This window comes from Canis lupus, chromosome 4 (assembly GCF_048164855.1).
Source record: "Canis lupus baileyi chromosome 4, mCanLup2.hap1, whole genome shotgun sequence".
Taxonomy (NCBI): domain Eukaryota; kingdom Metazoa; phylum Chordata; class Mammalia; order Carnivora; family Canidae; genus Canis; species Canis lupus.
The window spans coordinates 63,018,622-63,041,997 of record NC_132841.1 but is presented as its reverse complement, the minus strand read 5'-3'; the positions used below and the strand labels follow the sequence as shown (position 1 = coordinate 63,041,997).

Genomic DNA, 23,376 nt, shown 5'->3' with positions numbered 1-23,376 from the left:
TATATGCAATGTCTATCTTCTTTTCAGCATAAAAATGTAATAAATAGCCTGAATTAAAAAGCCTTAATGAAAAATTAAAAGATGATTAAATAAATAATTTATGTAAATGTCAAAGTGTCTTAGTCCATTTGGACTGCTGTAACAAAATACCACAGACTGGGCGGTTTATAAACAACAAAAATTTATTGCTCATGATTCTAGAGGATGGAAGTCCAAGATCAGGCGCCAGCATGGTCACATGCTGGCAAGAGGCCTCCTCCTGGTTCATAGCTGGTGGAAGGGGCTGGAGTCTCTCTGGAGCTTCTTTTATAAGCCACCAATCCCATCCATGAGGGTGAAGCCTAAGCACCTCTCAAAGGCCCCACTCCTTAATACCATCATCTTGCGGGGGGGGGGTTAGGATTTCAAGATATGAAATTGGGGAGGGGCAGGGGACACAAGTATTCAGACCATAGCACATAGTAATTAAAAACCCCTTTATTATGACAGTATTTAATTTTTGCCCCCAAATTATCAGACATCATTTTATCATTACTTTTTTGTTATGGTCTAGGTGAGATATGACCCTAACCCTTCTTAAGAGTACAGTTTCATGCCTTTGTCTGTGCTTTCTCTTTCTGAAATACTCTCTATCCCCACCCCTATTCCGCACATCATTTATGTGTCAATTTCATTCCCAACCCCAATCTGAGTGTCCTCTACACGTTCATAGCACTTGTCACTTTCTATTTCAAGAATCCATTTACTCAGCTCTAACCCCCATTGATTGCAAACTCTGAGAAGACAGGGCCCATGTCCTTGTCATCTGTGCCCAGTTGAATTCTGTTGAATTGAGTGATGACAGCATGAGACATGTATGACAGCCACTGTAACCCGGGGCAAAAACATTCTAAATAAGGCCAAGCCAAAAACTTCCTAGTTCTTTCCAATTAGAATATGCCAAAAAAAAAAAAAGTCTCTATTTGTTGATTTATCTGAATTGGCTAAAATATTAAAATATTACTTTCATTGATCTTTTTTCTTCACTTCTTTGACAGAGTTTGTTTGCTTTTAAGATATCTCTTCTTTGCCTTGAAATGTCCAATTAGAGTATTGACAAGTAACAAGATCAATAAAAGCATGAGGGCAGTGTAGACATCTTTTTTTCCCCAACGTGCTGTCTGGGTTTCCCTGTTCTGTTCTCATAAAGCTAGCACCCATAATTTAGCTTCAGTTGGACTATTTCTCTTACTGAACACATTCTTCTAAATCACCTTCAATCTTATTTATCACAGTATTCCCAGGACCTGGCATATAGTAAGTGCTCAGAAAAATGACTGGTAAAAAAATTAAAAAAATAAACATAAAATGAACATTCAGATAACTGTGAGGTATATATGTCCATTGAAATACTAAGCGTGACTAATAATTTCAGAATATTAAAGCAGAGTGTTTTAATATCCTTATAGAAAAATGACACATACTAAAATAGTCACCTTAACAGAAAAAATATTTGTATTTCTCTCTTTTGACATTTATAAGTGTGAAAGTAATTTTTATAGATATACTTACCATTTATATGAATATGAACAACTTACTTTTTTTCACTTAATATCTTTGTACATTTCTATATGGGCTTTGTATTTACAGCTTTGAATTAATGCATCCTGCCATATCATGGCTAACTATTGTTTCATTGTTGGATATTTAGGTTGTTTCCTGTGGGCTTTTTCCCCTACTGTAAATAATGTGGCTATAAATATCATTGTGCAAGAAGCTTTTTCTTTCCTTTTTCCTTTTGGACAGTTTCCAGAGGAGGCATTACTGGGTCAAAGATTATGTGTATTTTTTAGCTCTTGTTCCATATTGAACAGTTTAGTTCTCAATAATGTGTGAATTTACAAATTTCACCAATATTAGGTTCTAATTTACTTGCTGTAGTTTTTTTTTTTTTTTAGCTTTTTGTAGTTTGATGGATGTAAGGTGATTCTTCATATTTATTTTAATCTTCATTCTTCATATTCATTAGGGTGCACTTTTTATGTTACAATTTAAAAATGCCTATCTTTTGAAAACTATGCATAGATTAGGATAGTCTAGAATCTAGGCCTGGGACAACATCAAGAGATCATCTAGTAAATGCCTCAGTTTTATAATAATCAGTTTTCAAAATGACTAAGGCCCAAGACTCCAACCTGCAGTGTGTTCTCCATAATTTCAAAATGTTCTTCAGAACTTCTGTAAACCTATTTAACAAACTACCCCTTGGTGACCTATTTTCCATAGGCTGATTATAATCCATTTCACTTGAGGAGTGGCAGTTCTCTAGTTAAGATTTCATTCTTTCAGACGGTTTAGAGGGAGAGAGGATATTCTGTTTACTAGAGCACTTGATTTCAAGTAACTGAATTTGGAGATTGTTCTGGTTAGCTATTGCCATGTAACCCCTCACCCTAAAACTTAGTGGCTTGAAATGACAACCACCATTTGTCATCTCTGATGGTTTCTTCAGTAGGACTTTGGGAATAGCTTGTCTGGGCAGTTCTGGCTTGTGGTTTCTCATGTGCTTACTATAAGAGGGTAGGCAGTTCTCTCTTTGTGTGGCCCCATCAAATGGCCTTGCTATCATGGCACCCTCTGATAGCCTGACTTCCTGCAGGATGACTCAGGGATCCAAAGACATATGTTTCCCCCCCCCCCCTTCCACCAAACTGGCAGAAACCATATGGCCTTTTGTAACATAGACTCAGAAATCATGCAACTGCCTCTCTGCATCAAAGCAATCACAAAGTCTCACCTAGATTCTGAGGGAGAAGACTTTTTTTCTTGAGAGGAAGAGTATCAAATAATTCCCAGACAGATTTTAAAACCACCACAGTAACCTAATCAACTTAATTGTGCTTACAGGGCAGTTCATTGTTTACATCAGAGTTGCTCAACATGGACATTATTGACATTGGGCCAGATGATTCCTTCGGTCAGGGGGATAAGGTGGGGGTGGGTGGAGGTATTGTCCTGTCCACTGTAAGATGTTGAGCAGCATCAATGGCCTTCACCCACTAGATGCTAGAAGCCGCCCCCCTTCAAGTGTGACAACCAAAAATATGTCCAGGCCTTACAAAATACCCATGAGGAACAAAGTTTTCCCAGCTGAGATCCATTACACTAAACAAACATGTATAGATAGATGTACCTCAGAGATCATAAGGCTTCAGCTCTAGACCACCACGATAAAGCAAACACTGCAATAAAGTGAGTTAAGTAATTTTCCAGTTTCCCTGTGTATATAGAGTTATATTTATACTATAATCTATTAAATGTGAGATAGGGGATCCCTGAATGGCTCAGCGGTTTAGCACCTGCCTTTGGCCCAGGGCACTGATTCTGGAGTTCCGGGATCAAGTCCCACGTACCCGCGTCGGGCTCCCTGCATGGAGCCTGCTTCTCCCTCTGCTTGTGTCTCTGCCTCTCTCTCTCTCTCTCTCTCTCTATGTCTATCATGAATAAATAAATAAATCCTTAAAAAAAAGGTGTGAGATAGCATTACATCCAAAAAAGTACATACCTTAATTTAAAAATACTTCATTGCTAAAAAGTGCTAATCATCATCTGAGCTTTCAGCAAGTCATATCACTGACCACAGATCATAACAAATATAATAATAATGGGAAAGTTTGAATCAATATTGCAATATTGATTATTGCAATAATCACCGAAATATGACACAGAGATATGAAGTGAGCAAATGCCATTGGAAAAATGTACCAAATAGACTTGCTAGACACAGGGTTGTCACAATCCTTCAATTTGTTTGTTCTTTTCTTAGATTATTTATTTCTTTATTCATGAGACAGAGACAGAGAGAGGCAGAGACACAGGCAGAGGGAGAAGCAGGCTCCATGCAGGGAGCCTGACGTGGGACTCGATTCCTGGTCTCCAGGATCACGCCCTGGGCTGAAGGTGGCACTAAACCTCTGAGCCACCCAGGCTGCCGACAATCCTTCAGTTTGTAAGAAACACAACATAAAGCTCAATAAAGTAAAGTGCAATACAACAAAGTGCCAGTATTGAGCACATTTAATGTTCATGGCTTCATGGAAGAACTCCAGCCCTGAAGAGTAAACTAATTGCCATTTTTCCCAGTGACTTTGCATATCACAGGCAAACTCTTCCCTACCTTTCTGGGCCAATGGGAGGATCAAAGGGGATGATGAATGGCAAAGTAATTTGCAGACTGGAAAAGTATATATGATGCTGTTTTTAAAATATCCATATACTTGGTATTCATCCATTTTTATCATCATCCATTTATTGAAGAGATCTGTTTTAAGGAACATTTATGTAGTGCCTGTCCTGTGGCAGCTGCATCAGACCCTGGGGGAATTGGAGGATTCAAGTCATCCCCTCAGGAGCTCTGCTTTTCATTTCTAAAATCACCTGTGGAGGAAAAGGGTAGCATCTAGATCCTTACTGATTATAAAATTTAACACTCAAAGTCCTTCAGAGAAAAATTGCATTTTTCTTTCCTAATGAAAGCAGGAAGATGTTATGCCACTATAATCCAAAAGCAGTTGTAAAGGTCATCTTATGCTTTTGGATTTTGCACTACCTTTTTTCTTTTTTTTTAAGCAGTATAGCTATAAGCCAACCATCATAGTGCTTAAATCTGTGTATGATATATGGTTATTTCTAGAGGGCCGGTAATTTCTAAGTTTACTTGCTTTGTGTTTTTTTAGGAACAGAAGAGGACTTTCTACATTATTTCTGCATTTTTGTCCTCTTATCATGAAGACAATGCTATTGAAAATGAGTTCCTGTGGTTGTGTATGTGTTCAAATTATCTAATGTAACCTATGACCATTTTTCATTGTCATACGTATTCTAAGTAATGATTAGCTACACTTTAGAGTTTGAAGTCTGTTTTCAAAGTGTAAAGTCAGGATCTGAGTAACCCCACTTCCTGATTGTGTTACTTCCTGGAGAATCCACCAACTGATAATGTTTTCTTGGCTTTCCTGGTATACTTTGAGTATGCCTCAGCAAAATGGAACAATGTGTCGTCCCCCTACCTAATACACATCAACTCTCAGAAACTTAAATGGAAATTCAGTTAGAATATGCTTTTCATGATAGAGGTGAAGGTGGGATCACAAATTAGTATGCCTTTATAAATTTCACAAAAATTGTGCTATCCTTGGTAATATATAATGACATTAATAGTGAACAAAACACAACCAACGAAATCAGCTGTCTTTACTAAGTGCTCATCATTTACTAGGCACTGGGTCGAAGAGTTTTTTGGTTCTTTTTTTTTTAAGATTTTATTTATTTACTCATGAGAGACACAAAGAGAGAGGCAGAGACATAAGCAGAGTGAGAAGCAGGCTCCCTGCAGGGAGCCTGATGCAGGACTCAATCCCAGGACCTGGGATCACGACCTGAGCCAAAGGCAGAAGCTCAAACACTGAGGCATCCAGGCGTCCCTGGGTTGAGAGTTTTAAATGCATTGTCTGATCACAATGAGGTAGATTTATGTATTATATCTATTTCACAGGTGAAAGCTTATGTAGGATGAGAAACTTGCACAAGGTCACAGAGCATTCACACCCTAAGTTCTTAGGTACTGTGAGATACTATTAGACTTGCCCAGCATGTGGATTTTTCAATTTAAAAAAAATCCTCATACTTCTAGCAATGGCATACTTCTGCTACTCCATCACCCTCCCAAAATAATCCACCTCTTCTTTATAGGGTTCACCTATAACTAGATAAAAAACAAAGTTAAATGTTCTCTAAAATTCTTTATTGATCTCCCATTATATGTTATTCTTAGAGAGAAAGGTGAAACAAGGGGCACCTGGGTGGCTGAGTGGTTAAGCATCTGCCTTTGGCTCAGATCGTGATCCTGGGGTCCTGGGATCAAGTCCTGCACCAGGCACCCTGAAGGAAGCCTGCCTCTCCCTCTGCCTTAGTCTCTGCCTCTCTCTGTGTCTCTCATGAATAAACAAATAAAATATTTTTTTAAAAAAAGAAAGGTGAAACAATCAGCAGTTTCTTGATTCAGTTTATTGACAACCATGTCTTGGACATTCTTATGAATACTGAGGAATATAGCAGTAAACAAAATAGGCAGATTCCCTATTCTCAGGGACAAAATAGATTTACTATTAAACAAGAGAAGCTTAAGTTTCAAGGACTCTCACTCTGCAGGCACCTTCCGAAGTGTCTACACAGCCTGACATGCAAAAGTTGAGGTCATTGTCTCTTTTGTACCCTAACATAGCATGTTTCAACAAAGATGTCAACAACAAACTGGTTGAGAAATGTCACCAATTCAAAGGTTTTCAGGATTAATCCTTGTAAAGAAAACTTGAGGGAACTTAAAATATTATAGCTCCTTTATGATACTGGAAAACAGTCCTAAATATTCACATGACATTACAGATAAGAGATATAAAAATGAAAAGAACTCTTAACTATAAATAATAAATATTTTTCAAAATTCAACTTACCATCCCTGGGCATCTGGGTGATGGAGTTTGTTGAGTATCCTACTTTTGGTTTTGGCTCAGGTCGTGATCTTGGGGTCATGGGATCAAACCCTGAGTAGGGCTTAAGACTCTCTCACCCTCTGCTCCTCCCCGCCCCCCCTTCTAATTAATTAGTTAGTTAATATTTTTTAAAAAGATTCAATTTACCATGCCAAAAAATATTGAATACTTTTTAGGCAATATGATTTTATAAATTGTCAAATGAAAAGGTCATTAAAAGGTATAGAGCCAAAAACTGTAGGAAAAAGATATTACAAAAGTATGTTAGACAATCAGTAAAGTGTATATTGTTTTTTCAGGTTTTTCAGCTTTTAAAAGTATGTAATTTGCTAGGATTGCTTTTCTCATCCTAATTAAGTATTGTTTTTAAAAAAATATTTTATTTATTTATTCATGAGAGACAGAGAGAGAGAGAGAGAGAGAGGGGCAGAGACACAGGCAGAGGGAGATGCAGGCTCCATGCAGGGAACCTGACGTGAGACTAGATCCTGGGTCTCCAGGATCACGCCCTGGGCTGAAGGCATCACTAAACCGCTGAGCCACCTGGGCTGCCCCTAATTAAGTATTTAATACCTGAATTTTGTTTCATAATTTTGTAATTTTTTCCTTAAAGAGTCACTCTGCCCTAAATTGTAGAATTTTCAATTCCACAAAACTTAGATCTTCCTGTATAGATTCTAATAAGGGAGGCAGACAAATACAAGAGATAGATTTATAACATGTGAGGTAGTGATGCCTCACTAGGGGATAGAGATTGCTGGACAGAGGGTGATAAATAGGCAGTTATTGTTTTACATGGGGTTATTTATTAGTTATCTATTACTACATAACAAGTTACCATGCAGGCAATGACTTAAAATAATATACCTTTATTATCTTACAATTTCTATGGGTCAGGAATTCGGGCCTGGCTTCACTAGATGCTCTGCATCAGGGTATCTCTTAAAGCTGTACTCAAGGTATGAGCTAGGGCTGAGGCCTCATCTAAATGACCAGCTAAGGAATGATCCATTTCTGTTCACTTTGATTGTTGGCCGAATTAATTTTCTCTAGGGCTGTTGTACTCAGGGCCTCAGTTCCTCTCTGGCTTCCACTGGAGGCTGCCTTGAGTTCCTTGCCCTGTGGACTTCTTTGCTTTATCAAAGACAGAGAGCATCTGCTAGCAAGACAGAAGTTACAGTCTTATGTAATATAATAACAGAAGTGATTTACCCCAAACTTCAATTCTATGTTTTGAATCTCCAGTTCTATTGGTTTGAAGTAACAGGGAAGAGAATCACACAAAGACATGAATAATAGGAGATGGGGATCATTGGGAACCCCCTGCCCATCACAGGTAGTGAGGAAAGACAGCTCTGATGGATTGATTTTTGATGCAAACAGAAGGGCAGTGAGAGTGAACATGACCCTTTTTGGGAAAAGAATATTCCATGCCAAGGGAATGAATGCAAAAGGCTGGGGATCAGTGTGTTTAAGGAAGAGTCAGAGTCCAGCTGAATTGGGCTGAGAGAATAGGCCAGGAGGTAAGACACAGGTAGGGGAGAAAATGATGACAGCTCTCCAGGAGAATGAATATATGAGAAGAGAGGAGTAACATTTCAAGGCAGTACACCACAATAAGAGCTGCAAATGGTGAGTATCAAGGAAGTTAGAAGAGTGTGGTGTGTGCAGGCTGGAATGGGAGGGGAAGAACCAAAGTTTATAGAGAAGTGGCCTGTGAACAGAGATTTAATAGAGGAAATATTCACTTCAGTTATGCCTGTTATTTCCATATATTGCCTCAGGATATGTGAGGCATATCTTGTTACTGAGCAAGTTATTCAGCAGGCATTGACTTGCTAAATGCACAAAAAAATGCTATTCTGTGTGTGAGAGAATGACACACAGAGAGAGACAGAGAGACAGAGAGAGAGGTGGGGGGGGAAAGGAGAATTTCTTCTTTCATAAAGAGGAAATTTAGGAATAAAGTGTGAAACTAGAAAGTGGATTGATAAGTGGGTATTCCCAGTCCTCTTGGCCACTAGGAGACAGTGAGTCTGCCAGATGGCATCTTTATGAAAAAAAAAGAGAGAGAGAGAGAGAATCTATCGAGTTATCAAGAGGCACTAAATCATAATAAATGAATTTAAGAAGAATTCTGAAGATGTTCATAGCCTATAAGATCAAAAAATATGAAAGGATCTCAAAATCATCTAACTACATGCCACAGTAGCCCAAGACTTGATGCAGTTACTTTGTCAGGAAGAAACTTGGATTTATTTTTTCTACAAAAAATATGAACTTTATATGACATAAGTGGAATTAGTGTATATCTCTCCTGTATTTGTATATGCACATATATTAATTGACAGAATTATCTTTCAAACTCAGAATAGTAAATTGAAATTTTCTGATATAATCTGATTGTTCCCTGTCTTAGTCTACTGGGGCCACTATTAACAAAATATCACAGACTGTGTGGCTTTAACAACAGAAATTTATTTTCTCACAGTTCTGGAGACTGGTCATCCAAGACCAAGGGGCCATCAGAGCTGGTTTGTGGTGAAACCTCTCTTCCTGGCTTGTGGACTGCTGTCTTCTTATTGTGTCCTCACATGGCCTTATCTCAGTGATCACACAGTGAGAGAACTCTCTGGTATTTTACCTCTTATATGGACACTGATCTTATCAGATAAGGGTCCTACCCAATGTCCTCTTTTAATCTTAATTACCTCCTTAAATGCCCTATCTTTAGATATAATCACATTGAGACTTAGGATTTCAATAGAGGAATTTGAAGGGATGCAATTTATCTATAAGGCTACCCCTATAGCCTTAATATTCTATTAATGAATTTATCTCTGGCCATGGAATTGATGCACATGTTTCTTTAATATGAACACAGAGTAATTGCTAAATAAATGATACATGCATACACTGTTTTCTTTTTTCTTTTTTTGTTTTTGTTTTTTTTAAAGATAGACACAAACCATGAGGCAGGGAATTATTACTCAGATGTCAGCTGGAGTCTCTCTGCTTCTTCAAACTGATATAAGACTCCTTCAAATTTCTATTCCACCCTTGTAGGAAAATACAATGCTCTCCCAAGATTTCTCTGAACTCTCAGGAGGTATCCATTTTCATTGTCATTCAACCTCCAACTTCCCAACTGTGGCGTTTTTGTTCTCCATTCTCTCAGGTCCAGTATTTGATTGCACCCCAAGTACAAGCTAATACATTAGCCTGTTACTGTTTCATTGATGCTGACAGATGACACAAGATAGATTCCTGAGTCAGAGACAAAGAACGTTATTACCACACAACATGCACCATGCACATGAGCGTGTTTACATAATTAACTCTTTTGCTTCTCCATGAAGTCGTATGGGGACTATGTGAAGGGGTCCAAATGTATGCCTGCATTCACACTAGGTTGCATTACAAGAGAGGAACCTGCTATTTTACAGCAAGAAGTCAGCAAACTTATTCTTTACCCTGGAGAGAGATCTTACCTCAACCATCAAGGCTGCTCCCTGTAAACACAACCCCGAGAAATGGCCCAGGTAAACAGCAGTTAGGATCTTACATTCTTGGCCTACCCACTGTATGAAGCTGACTGCTGCCCCAAGAAAAGATATGTCTACATCCTTGCCCCCCAAAATCTGTGTATATTACCTTATTTGGATAGAGAGTCTTTGAAGATTATCTTGTGGAGAGTGTTGGTAGAAACATGAATATTGAAACTGCTTCTGGTGAAGTTCTCAAGAAAGAAATGAGAAACATGCTATTGAAAACTTGAGGGAAGGTAATTCTTTTTACGGTGGCAGAAAATGTGGACTAATTGTGCCCTGTAGTTGTGTGGAAAGCAGAACTTTCAAGCAATGAATTTGGATGTTTAGCTGAAAATTTTCCCAGCAAAATGTTGAAAGTGATGCTTGCTTTTTCCTTGCTGAATGTAGTAAAGTGCAAGAGGAATGAGATAAATTGAGAAATTCAGCAAAACAGAACAGTACCTAATGATGAGACACTCTCAGCCTATACAGATTGCAAAAATGAAAGTTAATATTAGGAGACTCATTGTTAAGAAAGTGTTGTTCTAACGAAAAGGCCAAGGGTGTGGTTGGTAAACTTTGCATAACAGATTAGGCATGTGATTCATGGATCCTCACAACCATCTCAGCAGAGGTCAGCAATAGAGATGAGGTTATCCAGGAAAGGTCTGTGGAGAACTCTCTTGTGTAATGGCGCAGAACCCCATGATGTACACAGGAGACCTATGAGCTTTTAGGACTATTGTTTCAGCAGCAATGCTGCCACCTTGGACTAATGGGACAGAGAAGTAGAGGCCAGTAGAGCTGTTGTAGGCTCAGGGGACAGAGCCTTGAGCCACAGAGGATTATTCTCAGGCCCTTAAACCTAATGGAATTTGACCTGCTATGTTAAACTTTCTTGGTACCTATGACCCATCATTCCTTCTAATTTCTTCCTTTTGAATTGGAAATGTCAGTCCCATACCTGTTACACCACTATATTCTAGCAGCAGACAACTCATTTTCAAGCTTAGACTTGAAGATGGAGAGACCCACAGATGGAGAGAAATTTCGCCCCACAACAGACCAGCCCTGGAGTCTCACCTGTCCCTGATTTAGATAAGAGTGTTTCTCCTGGTCTCTTAAGCACAATTTTCCTGGGAAATGTGGCTTTCCCCTAAGAGCGTTCCCCAGGGTCTTGGTGATTGCTAGAACTTCCTGCTGCCCCTGCAATCCCTGGTTCACTAACCTATGCCTCTGCTCCTGGCAGTCCCCTGTGGCTTCTGAGGAGGACCATTTTATATATCTTTATCTAGATTTAGATATAGATATAATGATTAATTTGGATTTTTTTATTGAGATGTAATTAACATGACATTAAGTTACTTTCAGGTGTACAACATAATGATTCTATGTATGTATGTATTGTGAAATGATCACAATGAGTCTAGTTGATATCCATCACTACATGTAATTTTTTCTTATGATGATAACTTTTAAGATACACTTTCTTAGCAACTTTCAAATATACAATACGATGTTTTTAACTGAACTCACTGTGCTGTGCATTATATCTCTGTGACTTATTTATTTTTTAACTGGAAGAGTTATTAGGTTTTTATTTACTGGTTCGCAGAGCTATTTCCCCCCTAAAATGCCAGCATACATCTGCAGGAATGGGCCAGAGTATAATCTGAGCATCCTAGTTAAAAACACCATGCTCTTCCCAAATCTACCTCCTGTTACTGACCTTGAGTCTCTTCTCTTAAAATGAATTTCTTCCCCTATATTTCCCTGGACCTTTTTGCAAATGAACCCCTTCCATGAAAAGTGGGCCCCACCAGCCCTTCAACACATGTAGACATTCTTAAATTTTGCATTGACCACACAAATTAGACCCTCCTTCTGCCATCTTTTACTACAAACATGGGTCATTTGGAAGTCAATAAACTTCCCCTGACAAATTTTTGTTGGCAAATATAGAATGATCTGTTTTGTTTTATACATTTATTTCTGCTCTTGTTTTCAAAAGATTTCTTTCCTATCTGAGCTTCACTACATTTGAGAACAAAACTGGATTAACTATATCTAATCCCCAAACATATATTTCTCTTTTGAATTATCTCATAACTTAAAATTGGGTTCCAGAATAAAGTGGGAGAACAAATTTCATATTTGCTGAAATTAATTCTTAAATTATTAAGACTCCCCAAACATCATTTTCAGAGATGAGCAGGAACTCTCAGGGCAGGAGGTTCTCTAAAAATTTTTTAAACGAATGCAAGAAAAAATAATTCTATATTAATCAAGGTGTGCTTATCTATCTGGTTTGCCTGTGGATATTAAAATGATAACAAGCCAAGTTATAATCAATTATTTTGGGCATAGAGGAAATGAGTTAGACTTCCAGAGGATACAATGCTTAAATTTGCAGTAAATTCCAGTGAGATTCACTGGAATACTTCGACTGAATTACTGTCAACAAATGCACATCAAGGTCACCTTTGATCAATACTTTGAGTTTGCTGCACTGTTATTGTATTCACAGACATTCACGTAAGGACACAAAGGGAAGATTTACATTTTGGGTAATAATATGTCCCTGGCAGGACAAAGCTCAAGTCACCTTGAAACTCACTATGTCCAATGCAGAACTGCAAACATATAAATTAATAAAACAATCTATGATTTTCTGTGCCAATTTTTTTTATCCCCTCCTCTTCTCTTTCACATCTCTATACTGCTGAGCAGGATGTCCCTTGTGCCCTATGACTTTTGCCTTTCTCTTTATATTATGAATTTCAGCTTGTCCTTCAAGGTCCAGATTAATTACCACCTCTTCTGTGAAGCCTTCAAACTTAGATTTACCCTCTTTTCAACTTTTGGTTCAGGGTTCTTTGTAGTTCTCTGAAATTTAATATTCATCCCATTATGATGTAATTTTTTGGTTGTCCTCAAATTATCAGGAAGAAGCTCAAAGACAGTAGAGATCTTGTCTGTTTTGTGCCAAGCATTTTCTAGTTCCTGAAGATATAGCAATGAACAAAAGGGCTAGATAAATATGTTTTGAATGATCCATTTACTGGATAATTCAGTGGGTACAGACATATGGGCTTGGTTGTAGGGGAAGGGATAATATGGTTGTTATTTTCCACATTAGCCAGTTAAGTTATGAGAACAGATATAGAAACATATTTCTATGCATAATGGGACTTCAAAGAAAGGATAGATATTGAATTAGACATAATACTTACATCAAATTTACATAAGCTAATTAGTTATCATAGGCTAAGTGTGAAATGATGACATTGTTAGTGAGTTAGTTGTAGGTATGTATTTAAAATGATATAAGTGATCTTCTGTCCCTTAAACTTCCCTATATTCCAAATTATCATTGAAGAGCATATTAATTAAAAATTCATTTCATTCAACAAATATACTAGATGCTGAGATAATAAGAATGAATAAAAGAAATAAAATCTGAGCTCTCAAGGAGTTTAGGTCTTACTAGGCAGGAAAAGACACAAAATAATGCAGATACAGAAGATAATTTCAGATAATTAGTGCTGGGATAGTGGTATATTAATGAAGTAGAGTGTTGCTGCTAGAGAGAAGAGTCAGGGGAAGTCTCTATGAGGAAAGCAGAGACCTAAATAATGAATAGGTGCCAAGACATAGATGCTGAGTTGGGAGGAAATGTGGTAGGCGGTGGGTCAAGCAGTTGCTAAGGCCATAAGCAGAATGAACTGCTTGTGCTCAAAGGACAGAAGGAAAGCTAGTGTGGCTGGAACATAGTGACAAAGGAGGGTAGTAAAACTGAAGTCACCAATAATATAAGGTCAGATAATGAATAACATTTGAAACCATGGTAAGAAAATTGGATTTTATTCTTGGTGCATGGATAAGATACTGGGATATTTCTATGACCAAAGGAAGCAAGAACATAAAATAGGAAAAGGACAGTCTCTTCAACAAATGGTGTTGGAAAAACTGAACAGATGCATGCACAAGAATGAATCTGAACCATTTTCTTATACCATACACAAAAATAAACTCAAAATGGATGAAAGATCTAAATGTGAGATCTGAAACAATAAAATTCCTAGAAGAAAATATAGGCAACAATTTGTTTGACATCACTGTACAAACATTTTTCTAGGTATGTGTCCTCTGGGAAAGGAAATAAAAGCAAAATTAAACTATTGGGACTAAACCAAACTAAAATGCTTCTGCACAGTGAAAGAAACCATCAACGAAACAAAAAGACAGCCCACTGACTAGGAGAAGATATTTACAAGCAATATATCCAATAATGGGTTAATATCCAAAATATATAAAAAACCGAGAGGGTGCCTGGGTGGCTCAGTCACTTAAGCATCTGCCTTCAGCTCAGATCATGATCCCAGGGTTCTGGGATCGAGTCCCACATTAGGCTCTATGCTCTTCAGGGTGATTGCTTCTTCCTTTTTCTCTGCCTACTACTCCCTCTGCTTGTGCTCCCTCTCTCTGTCAAATAAATAAATAAAATCTTTTTAAAAAATCTTATAAAACTCCACACCAGAAAAACAATCCAATTAAAAATCATCAGAAGACACGAACAGACACTTCTCCAAAGATGACATCCAGATGGCCAACAGACAAGTGAAAAGATGCTCAACATCACTCATCATCAGGGAAATGAAAATCAAAACCACATTGACATACCACCTCACACCTGTCAGAATGGCTAAAATCAAAAACACAAGAAACAACAAGGGTTGGTGAGAATGCGGAGGAAAAAGAACCCTTATGCACTTTATGGGAATGTAATTTTGTGCAGCCGCTGTGGAAAACAGTATGGGGATTCCTCAAAAAATTAAAAATAGAGTTACCATTGACCCAGTAGTTCCACTACTGGTATTTATCCAAAGAATACAAAAACACAAATTCAAAAAGATGTAAGTACCCCAATGTTGCAGCATTATTTACAATAGCCAAGATACGGAAGCAACCCAAGTGTTCATCAATTGATGAATGGATAAAGAAAATGTGGTACATGTGAATATGTATATAATATTTGAAAAAAATAAATGAATAAATAAAAGACACTGAGATATTTTTAGCAGAGAAATTAAATGATCTGAAATGATCTAATTTATATTTTTGAATAATAGTTTATATGCATGTATTTACATGTACTTATGTGTGACATACATATGTATGTATAACATGTATATATTAATGTAATATATAAATATGTATTTATATGTAACATATATAAATTGAAATTTAGCTGCTAGATGATAAAATGAATTCCAATGTGATTTTATGTCATGTGATCTGCTGAAGTCTAATTAATAGTCTAATTAATCAAAATGACATCATTACAGTCATATGTGGCCTTTCCAGTGTTAGATATTAGAAAAGTAGGGGCATTTGACATCATCTCCCCAAGATTTTGCTGGTATGTTGGAGCTTTGGTAACATATTTAAATAGCATTTATTAAGTTCTGCACCATGAGGTGAAGTTAAACTGGGTTTTTTTTGTTTGTTTTTTGGCTGGGTACAGTATACTTTATTGATGATACATGACAAGGTAGGGCTCCCCAAGCCCCTCCCCTTCCTCGGGGTCTGGGATGTAAATTGGAGGTCAGGAGATTCTCAGTGTGTTGGGGGATTAAGTTGGGGCAGGGACTCCCCAGCAGCTGAGGGCCTCTCTTCCTCTTGTTCTTGCTGGGGCTGGTGGTCCAGGAGGCCCTTACTCCTTGGAGGCCATGTAGACAATGAGGTCCACCACCCAGTTGCCGTAGCCGAATTCATTGTCATACCAGGAATTGAGCTTGACGAAGTGGTCATTGAGGGCAATGCCAGCCCCGGCGTCGAAGGTGGAAGAGTGGTGTCACTGTTGAAGTCACAGGAGACAGCCTGGTCCTCAGTGTAGCCCAGGATGCCCTTGAGGGGGCCCTCCGATGCCTTCTTCACCACCTTCTAGATGTCGCATATTTGGCAGCTTTCTCCAGGCGGCAGGTCAGATCCACAACTGACATGTTGGGGGTGGGGACACGGAAGGCGATGCCAGTGAGCTTCCCGTTCAGCTCAGGGATGACCTTGCCCCCAGCCTTGGCGGTGCCAGTGGAAGCAGGGATGATGTTCTGGGCAGCCCCTCGGCCGCCACGCCACAGCTTCTCAGAGGGGCCGTCCACGGTCTTCTGGGTGGCAGTGATGGCCTGGACGGTGGTCATGAGGCCCTCCACGATGCCGAAGGGGTCATGGATTACTTTGGCTAGAGGAGCCAAGCAGTCGGTGGTGCAGGAGGTGTTGCTGACAATCTTGAGGGAGTTGTCCTACTTCTTGTGGCTCCCGCCCATCGCAAACATGGGGGCATCAGCAGAAGGAGCAGAGATGATGACCCTCTTGGCCCTGCCCTTCAAGTGAGCCCCAGCCTTCTCCATGGTGGCGAAGACCCCAGTGGACCCCACAACATACTCAGCACCAGCATCACCCCATTTGATGTTGGCGGGATCTCGCTCCTGGAAGATGGAGATGGCCTTCCCGTTGATGCCAAGTCTCCCGTTCTCAGCCTTGACCGTGCCATGGAATTTGCTGTGGGTAGAATCATACTGGAACAGGTACACCATGTAGTTGAGATCAATGAAGAGGTCATTGATGGCGACAGTATCCACTTTGCCAGAGTTAACAGCAGCCCTGGTGACCAGGCACCCGGTAGGGCCCGATCTGTCCACTCTGCCCTTCACCAGCGTGTCTCCCGCCGGGCTGACCCTGCGCCGGCAGGTGCGACTGTCTGTCCAACAGGAAGGAGCCCAGAGCCTGAAGTTAAACTGTTGATTGAGGGCCGCCTGGGTGGCTCAGTGGTTGAGCATCTGCCTTCCACTCAGGGTATGATCCTGGAGTCCTGGGATCGAGTCCCACTTTGGGCTCCCCTTGGGGAGCCTGCTTCTCCCTCTGCCTGTGTGTCTCTGCCTGTCTCTCATAAATAAATAAATAACATCTTTAAACTGTTGATTGAAAACACTCATGTTCTGAATGTCAATTCTGTTTCCATGATTAATTTGCTATGTTGTTTTCTTCTGCATTTTATTTCCTGAAAAATAAGAAGGAGCAGTGGTACATGTGAAAAATAGATGTAAGAGAAATTTTGTGAAAGTACAGCCATGTGGATTTTGCTATAGCGTATTTCAAAATTGCTATTTGTCCTTCTATTGCCAGCAGACCACATTTCTAAGAAATAATGAGCCGAGCTCTCTTGAATGAACAGATCCATGGTGGAATGACTTTGGCACGTAGAGAAGCACAGTAACTACCTTAAGTCCCCCAAGCTCTATCGCGGGCTTCATAATGCTCCGGCCACTGCGCAGAATCAGCTCCCAGGACTATGCAGCACAATGAAGAGCAAGTCCTCTTCTCTCAGTCTTTCAGTGCCTGAAACAATAAATTTATGAACTGTGTGCTTTCATTGCTGCCCAGAAAGTGGGCTATTCTTCCGTGAAAACACATATTAATAGATCGTGGAGGTCAGTTTTAAAGAACCCCCTCTGCCTTCAGTGTCTGCAAAGATAAACCCTGATGTCAAACAGCATGAAGCGCACTCCCATCCCCACAGACAGCACTAGTATCCACGCACGGCTTGCTTTCTCTAGAATGAAGGACTGACAGGCATCAGCCTCACTCCTTCCCCTCTTCCCTTTCCATCACAAATAAGGTTTTTCAAAAAAAGGCTCTCAGAGCTTTAGCCTATCAAAGTCTTTGTTGTTTGTGAAAATGATTATTGTTTCTTGAGACTTCAGAAAGAAGCATCAAAAACCAAAACCACTTTTGACAGTTCTCAGTGGAATAAAAGTGATAGGACACCATCCCTACATTTTCATCCTCAAAAATGAGCTCCTCTGAAAGAAAATGATGTAGTTTTCAAGGAGCTGTGATTTTTCTTCCTCCTTTTATGTAGTCAGCAGTGCTTTTCCACCATATATTTCATGCAGAATCCATGTCAAAAATCTTCAGGGGAATTTAGGAGAAAAGGTAGATAGCCTTCAGCCTCTGCCCTTGGGCAGCTAGGAGTCTCATTGTGTTAGGAAGGACAAAGAGAACTGAAGTTACTTAAGAGTCCCTAGAGGTAATGTGGTTTAACAATTCAAACTTGAAATCAGACAGCCCTGTGTTCAAATTCTTCCCTTACCCTTATTCCTTTAGACTTGTATGACATGCTGATCTCCAGAAACCTTAGAAATCTTGGCAAAACAAATGTAATATTAATCATCTCCTAGGGATGCTATGAGGATGAATGAGGTAATGAATCATGCATAGAAAGTATTGAGCATGGTACCAGAGCCCCAAATAAGAACTTAAAAAGCATTAGCTAGTGAAAAAAAAAAGCATTAGCTATTATTTCTTAGTAAACAGTAATAAGGAGAATAAATGTTATATAAAACAAATTTTTAAGTGGCCCATGAGAATTATATTACAAACTTATATTCACAAATTGTAAATATGGACTATGTTTTCATTTTTTTTATAGGCATTTTAAATTGTTGTATGGCATACAATGTTGGTCTCCTAGAAGCAAAGATATTTTCCGGTCCTTCAAGTGAACAGTTTGGCTATGCAGTCCAGCAGTTTATAAATCCAAAAGGCAACTGGTAAGAATATTCTCTTTATGATTTCAATAAGAATACTGTATAAATTTAATATTCAATTCCAATTACTTGTTCGGATTAGTACATAAGTATAGTATTAATAGATAGCCCCCAAATATCCTTAAATGATGGCTCTTTCCTTCAGAGTTGATAAATTTGAGATTGATAATTAATGAGATGGTGTAATGGTACTTTTTAAAACCTAGATAGAAAACTTTTCCTAAATATTTTGTAGTACATTTATTGTAGTAGTTTTGACCATTTAATTAATGGATGGAGGGATGGAGGGAGGGAAAGGAAGGGAGGGACAATGGGCTGGTGGATGAATGGATAGATCGATAGATATATAGATAGGTTTGTTTTCATTTCTTATTCTGTAAACAGGTATCCACCATTGAGCTTTTGTAAATGGTCAACTAGCTAATGCTGCCTCTTGGCCAGATGGTAGAATTTTCTCCTAAATTTTTTCCTTCAGCAAGGCTGTATCTACTGGGTCATTCTAAGTCAATCTTCCCTCCTCTGTGTGGCACAGGATTCTCAGAAGACTTCATGCAAAATTTACAGTTAGCTTTCTCTAGTGCATTTTTATCATTTGTTTTTGCCTGAAAGTGCACCTGGTTTTTTAATGCTGTGTAATGGTTACATTTAAACCATGGTTACATTTATATGCACTATCTTCATGGATATGGAAATATATACCCCCACAGCTGGTTTAAATTTCTCATAGAAATAATGAAAATAATGTAGGGGAATTCAGATGATTCTGAAAGTTGTCTTTAAGTTGAAGAACTGTAGCTCCTCCCTTGCCAGTCCTGCTGTTCACTGGTCACAAGAGTCCTGCCACTGGAACCTTATCTCCCTGTTGCAGCGGAAGGTTCCAGACTTACCCTATAGCTTGCAAAGTGGATCCTTTAGCGTTCTTTCCAATGATTGAATGGGCTATTGTTGGCTTATCAAGTAAAAGCTATAATTAATAGTATTTTTTCTGTGTGAACTTATGTTTGATGCTCAAAAATTAAATTTAAGGAAACATTTAAAATCCAGATTATCCACATTTTGAAGCATGCCTATCTGTGTGATAAGGAAATAAAATGAAATTATCACTCAAGAGGGCACTATGTGTCAGAAGGCATCTTGAAGGAAGTGACTCATGAGGTGGGTCTCAAGGGGAGGAAATGAATAGTCAGGAGAAAAGCATTAACTAATATGAGGAGACTTGGAAAGCAAGGTGCATTGCAGTTTGTCAGTCATTTGGAAGGATAAGAATGGTCTGGTTAAAAACCCAAAGAGTAGTAATTATTGACATCGTTTGGGGTATGAGAGCACATGTCTAACAATTATCTTATTATGCTTTGTTAATCATAAACTGTAGTCAAGAGCGTAGGAAGATGTTATGGTTGGAATAGTTTGACCTTGGAATCTAGCACATAAAGTTGCTGATGACCCACAATTTTACATGTCCAGCCCCGATTCTTTCCTGAACTGTAGATACCCAGAACAACCATCACGGCATTGATGCCTACATACCAAACTTAACATACCAAACTTAAATAAATATTTGAAAAATAAATAAATACATAAATAAATAAATAAATAAATAAATAATTTGATTTTCTGTACCAGTGATGAGACCAAAAATCCTTGACTCCTCTCTTTCTGTCACCTCCCCCCATATCTCATCCATTAGTCAGTGCCATTGATACCACCACCAAAATACATGTGATAACAGACTGCTGGTTAACCCTATCTTCCCTGCAGTCCCTGCTCAAACCAACGTGAGTCCTTGCTGCAACCACTTCTTAACCCACCTTCTGCTTCCCTTCTTACCCCTCAGGACAGGCTCATGAACGCTTAAATACATGATTCAAATAATGTCACTCCCTAGATTAAAACCTTCTGTGGCTTCCAACTGCAATTAGAATACATTAAAATTATTTAAAGGATCTTCCATGATCTGGTCTCAGTGTACCTATCCTGTCTCATGATTTACCCCCTCACTCTTGCACCCCATGAATTGTGTCTTCTGTCCGTCCCTTGAACACACTAAACTCATTACTATGTCAAAGCTTCTGCAAATGCTTTTCTCCTGGAAGGAGAAGTCTCCCCAGGATCTTCACTTGCTTGCTTGGTTCCCGTTGTTCAGTCTCTGCTCAAATGTCTTCTCTTCATAGAAACTTTTCAGAGCATGTCTACCTAAATGAGCACTTCAGCACACCTCGCGGCCATTCTCCTACCTTCTGTGTAAATTTATTTTATGTAGATTAGTCATTACTATCTGAAATCACCTTTGTCTGCATGCTCATCGTCTGTCTTCTGCCCTGAAGAGACAGAAGTGCATTGTTTTTTTCCAGTGGCATGTACTCAGAAGCCAGAGTGCTATCTGGCACCAAGTTAGGGGATCAATAATTATTTGCTGAATGATTGAATGAAAGCCCTATTTCCAAATGACTCACCTGAGGTACTCCATGAAGTGAACTATAGTAGTTTGACTTAAGTATGAGCTGAACAAGACCTTTGGAGGGACTCTGAAGTTCTGTTTCATAAGTGTGGCCTTGCTGAGGATAATCTGCAATCAAGCTTGAGGTTCTTTTTAAATGACAAGGTAAAGATTGTTCTTTCCGGGACAAGGTATATCTAAAATAAAGAGCCACCATCAGTAGTAGATGCTATTAGAGATGATAAACCCATCAAGGGTTGGAGGGCAACTCAACTACTGGCCACACTGCAGGTTGGAAGTTGAATAAGACAAACCAGGACAAAATGTTGACAGGGATCTAGCAAGCAGAGTCCCAGGAAAGTGAGAGGCAGCCATACATCCTTTCTCTCTCTACTATTCTCTCTGAGCATACAAAACATTGTTAAAAGATGAATGTCTTAGCAACTATGATAAGATTCTGGTGCTGATCAGGTTATGTCCAGACCAACGACACGAGACATTCTTAAGTCCCTCTGTGGCCTTCTTATGACATTCCTGAAAGATGTATAAACACAGGACAATTACTACTGGGAAACAAGTCACCGCTCTGTTATTGGCTGGTCTAATGCCTTTAACTCCAGTATAGAGCTTTCTGGTAAGGTGTAATGTCAGGCTTATCAAGGCCTTACTTCCCTCAAGCCTGTCTATAACACCAGCTGCTACGAGCGTACCCTGGCACACAAGAAGAGAAAGGCTTCCTGAGAGGCTAATCCGATGGCAGGGCACAGCTGGAAGGAAAGAGAGCCAAAGCCAGCCTGGCATGCCCGTCTGCCCTTCCACCCTGCTGGCCTTGTTAAAGCAAAGCAGCAGAAGAGGTCGAGTCATGGACGTGATCTGCGAATCCACCACAGGCGGAACACAGGGTGAGGTACAGCGTAGGAAACGTCGACCATACCTTTAAGGAGTGTGGAGTAGAGCCAAAGAGGAAGATCGATATGTAGAGCTTGCAACCATGAGTAATACCAGAGATATAGTAAGGGCCAACCCCAGGTGCTTAATAGCGCTGGTGTTCCCTCAGTGTCACTAACTGTATGATCTTACTGTGAAGAGTTCATTTTTTCCTCCCACGGCCTGGGACACTTGACGGACAAGATTTGCTCCTGGCCCCACTCTCATGAGCCTGGCCCTGCCAAGGTGCCTGGCTGCAGAGGTGCCTGGCAGAGGCAGCCAATGGCTTTTCCCACTTGCTGGAGCAGGCCACAGCTAGGACCAGCGGCCCTCACGGCTCTCAGGCTCAAGGAAAATAGTATGAAACTTGAAATCCAGAATCGCCTATTTGTTTTGACGATTGGCACTATGCCGGTCTCCACTCCTAATTTATGAAACTGCACAGACGTTATAGAAGTAGCAGATGTGAGAAGGACTGTTTAAACATTAACTTTCCTCCTGATACTAATCAAGTTAGCTTTGGGCACAGAAAGTGGGATTACTGTGAATTCCTTTAATAACTGAGTCTTTTTCTCTTGGATTTATATAACACACACACACACACACACACACACACACACACTCACACACTCTTTTGTTTTCTTTACTCTCTTACTGCTTGTTCTGAAGCTTTCTTTGACTTTCTTTACCATCTGTATTGTTGAGCCCCAACTCTATCTCTCAGCCCTTTCCTTCCTTCTGACAACTTGCTTATGGCTCTAGTCTGTTTTCTTTTTTTTTTTTTTTAGTCTAAGTTTTCTTAAACCATGCTCCTTATTTTTCAAGTACCGCTTCAACTGTTCCATATGTCCCATGTTTCTTTCCTTTAAAAAAAAAAAAAGATTTTATTTATTCATAAAGGACACAGAGAGAGAGAGGCAGAGACACAGGCAGAGGGAGAAGCAGGCTCCATGCAGGGAGCCTGATATGGGACTTGATCCCACGTCTCCAGGATCACACCCTGGAGTGAAGGCAGCACTAAACTGCTGAGCCACCCGGGCTGCCCATGTCCCATGTTTCTAAGAATTTATAGGCGTAGTCTACACTGGATTGTACAAGAGCCTAACAAAATTATCTTGATGCTTTTGTTTGTTTTATTTATTATACTTTTACTGCACTGTGGACTTTTACTCTGGAAATAGTAGTGATGTGGCTTTGAGAATTCTAGAGTTTTTTTTAAGTCTCAAATAAGCTATCTATAGGCAAGATTACCTCCCAAGCAGAGCAGCAGTGTGCCCCTCTGTAAGTAAAGCTGTGGTCTGCTCTCCCTTCAATGTCACTTTGAGGCCTCCATCATACACACA

The 23,376-nt window shown here is 39.5% G+C and overlaps 1 protein-coding gene across 1 annotated transcript in view; it reads left to right on the top strand.

The window, feature by feature from the left end:
• The window catches only part of ITGA2 (integrin subunit alpha 2), a 102,588-nt gene that overhangs the window by 8,595 nt on the left and 70,617 nt on the right, over positions 1–23,376 (top strand). Inside the window, exon 2 of the mRNA XM_072824637.1 lies at positions 18,552–18,672. Within this exon, the coding sequence (XP_072680738.1) occupies positions 18,552–18,672 (121 nt within the window). The remainder of the gene's footprint in view (positions 1–18,551; positions 18,673–23,376) is intronic.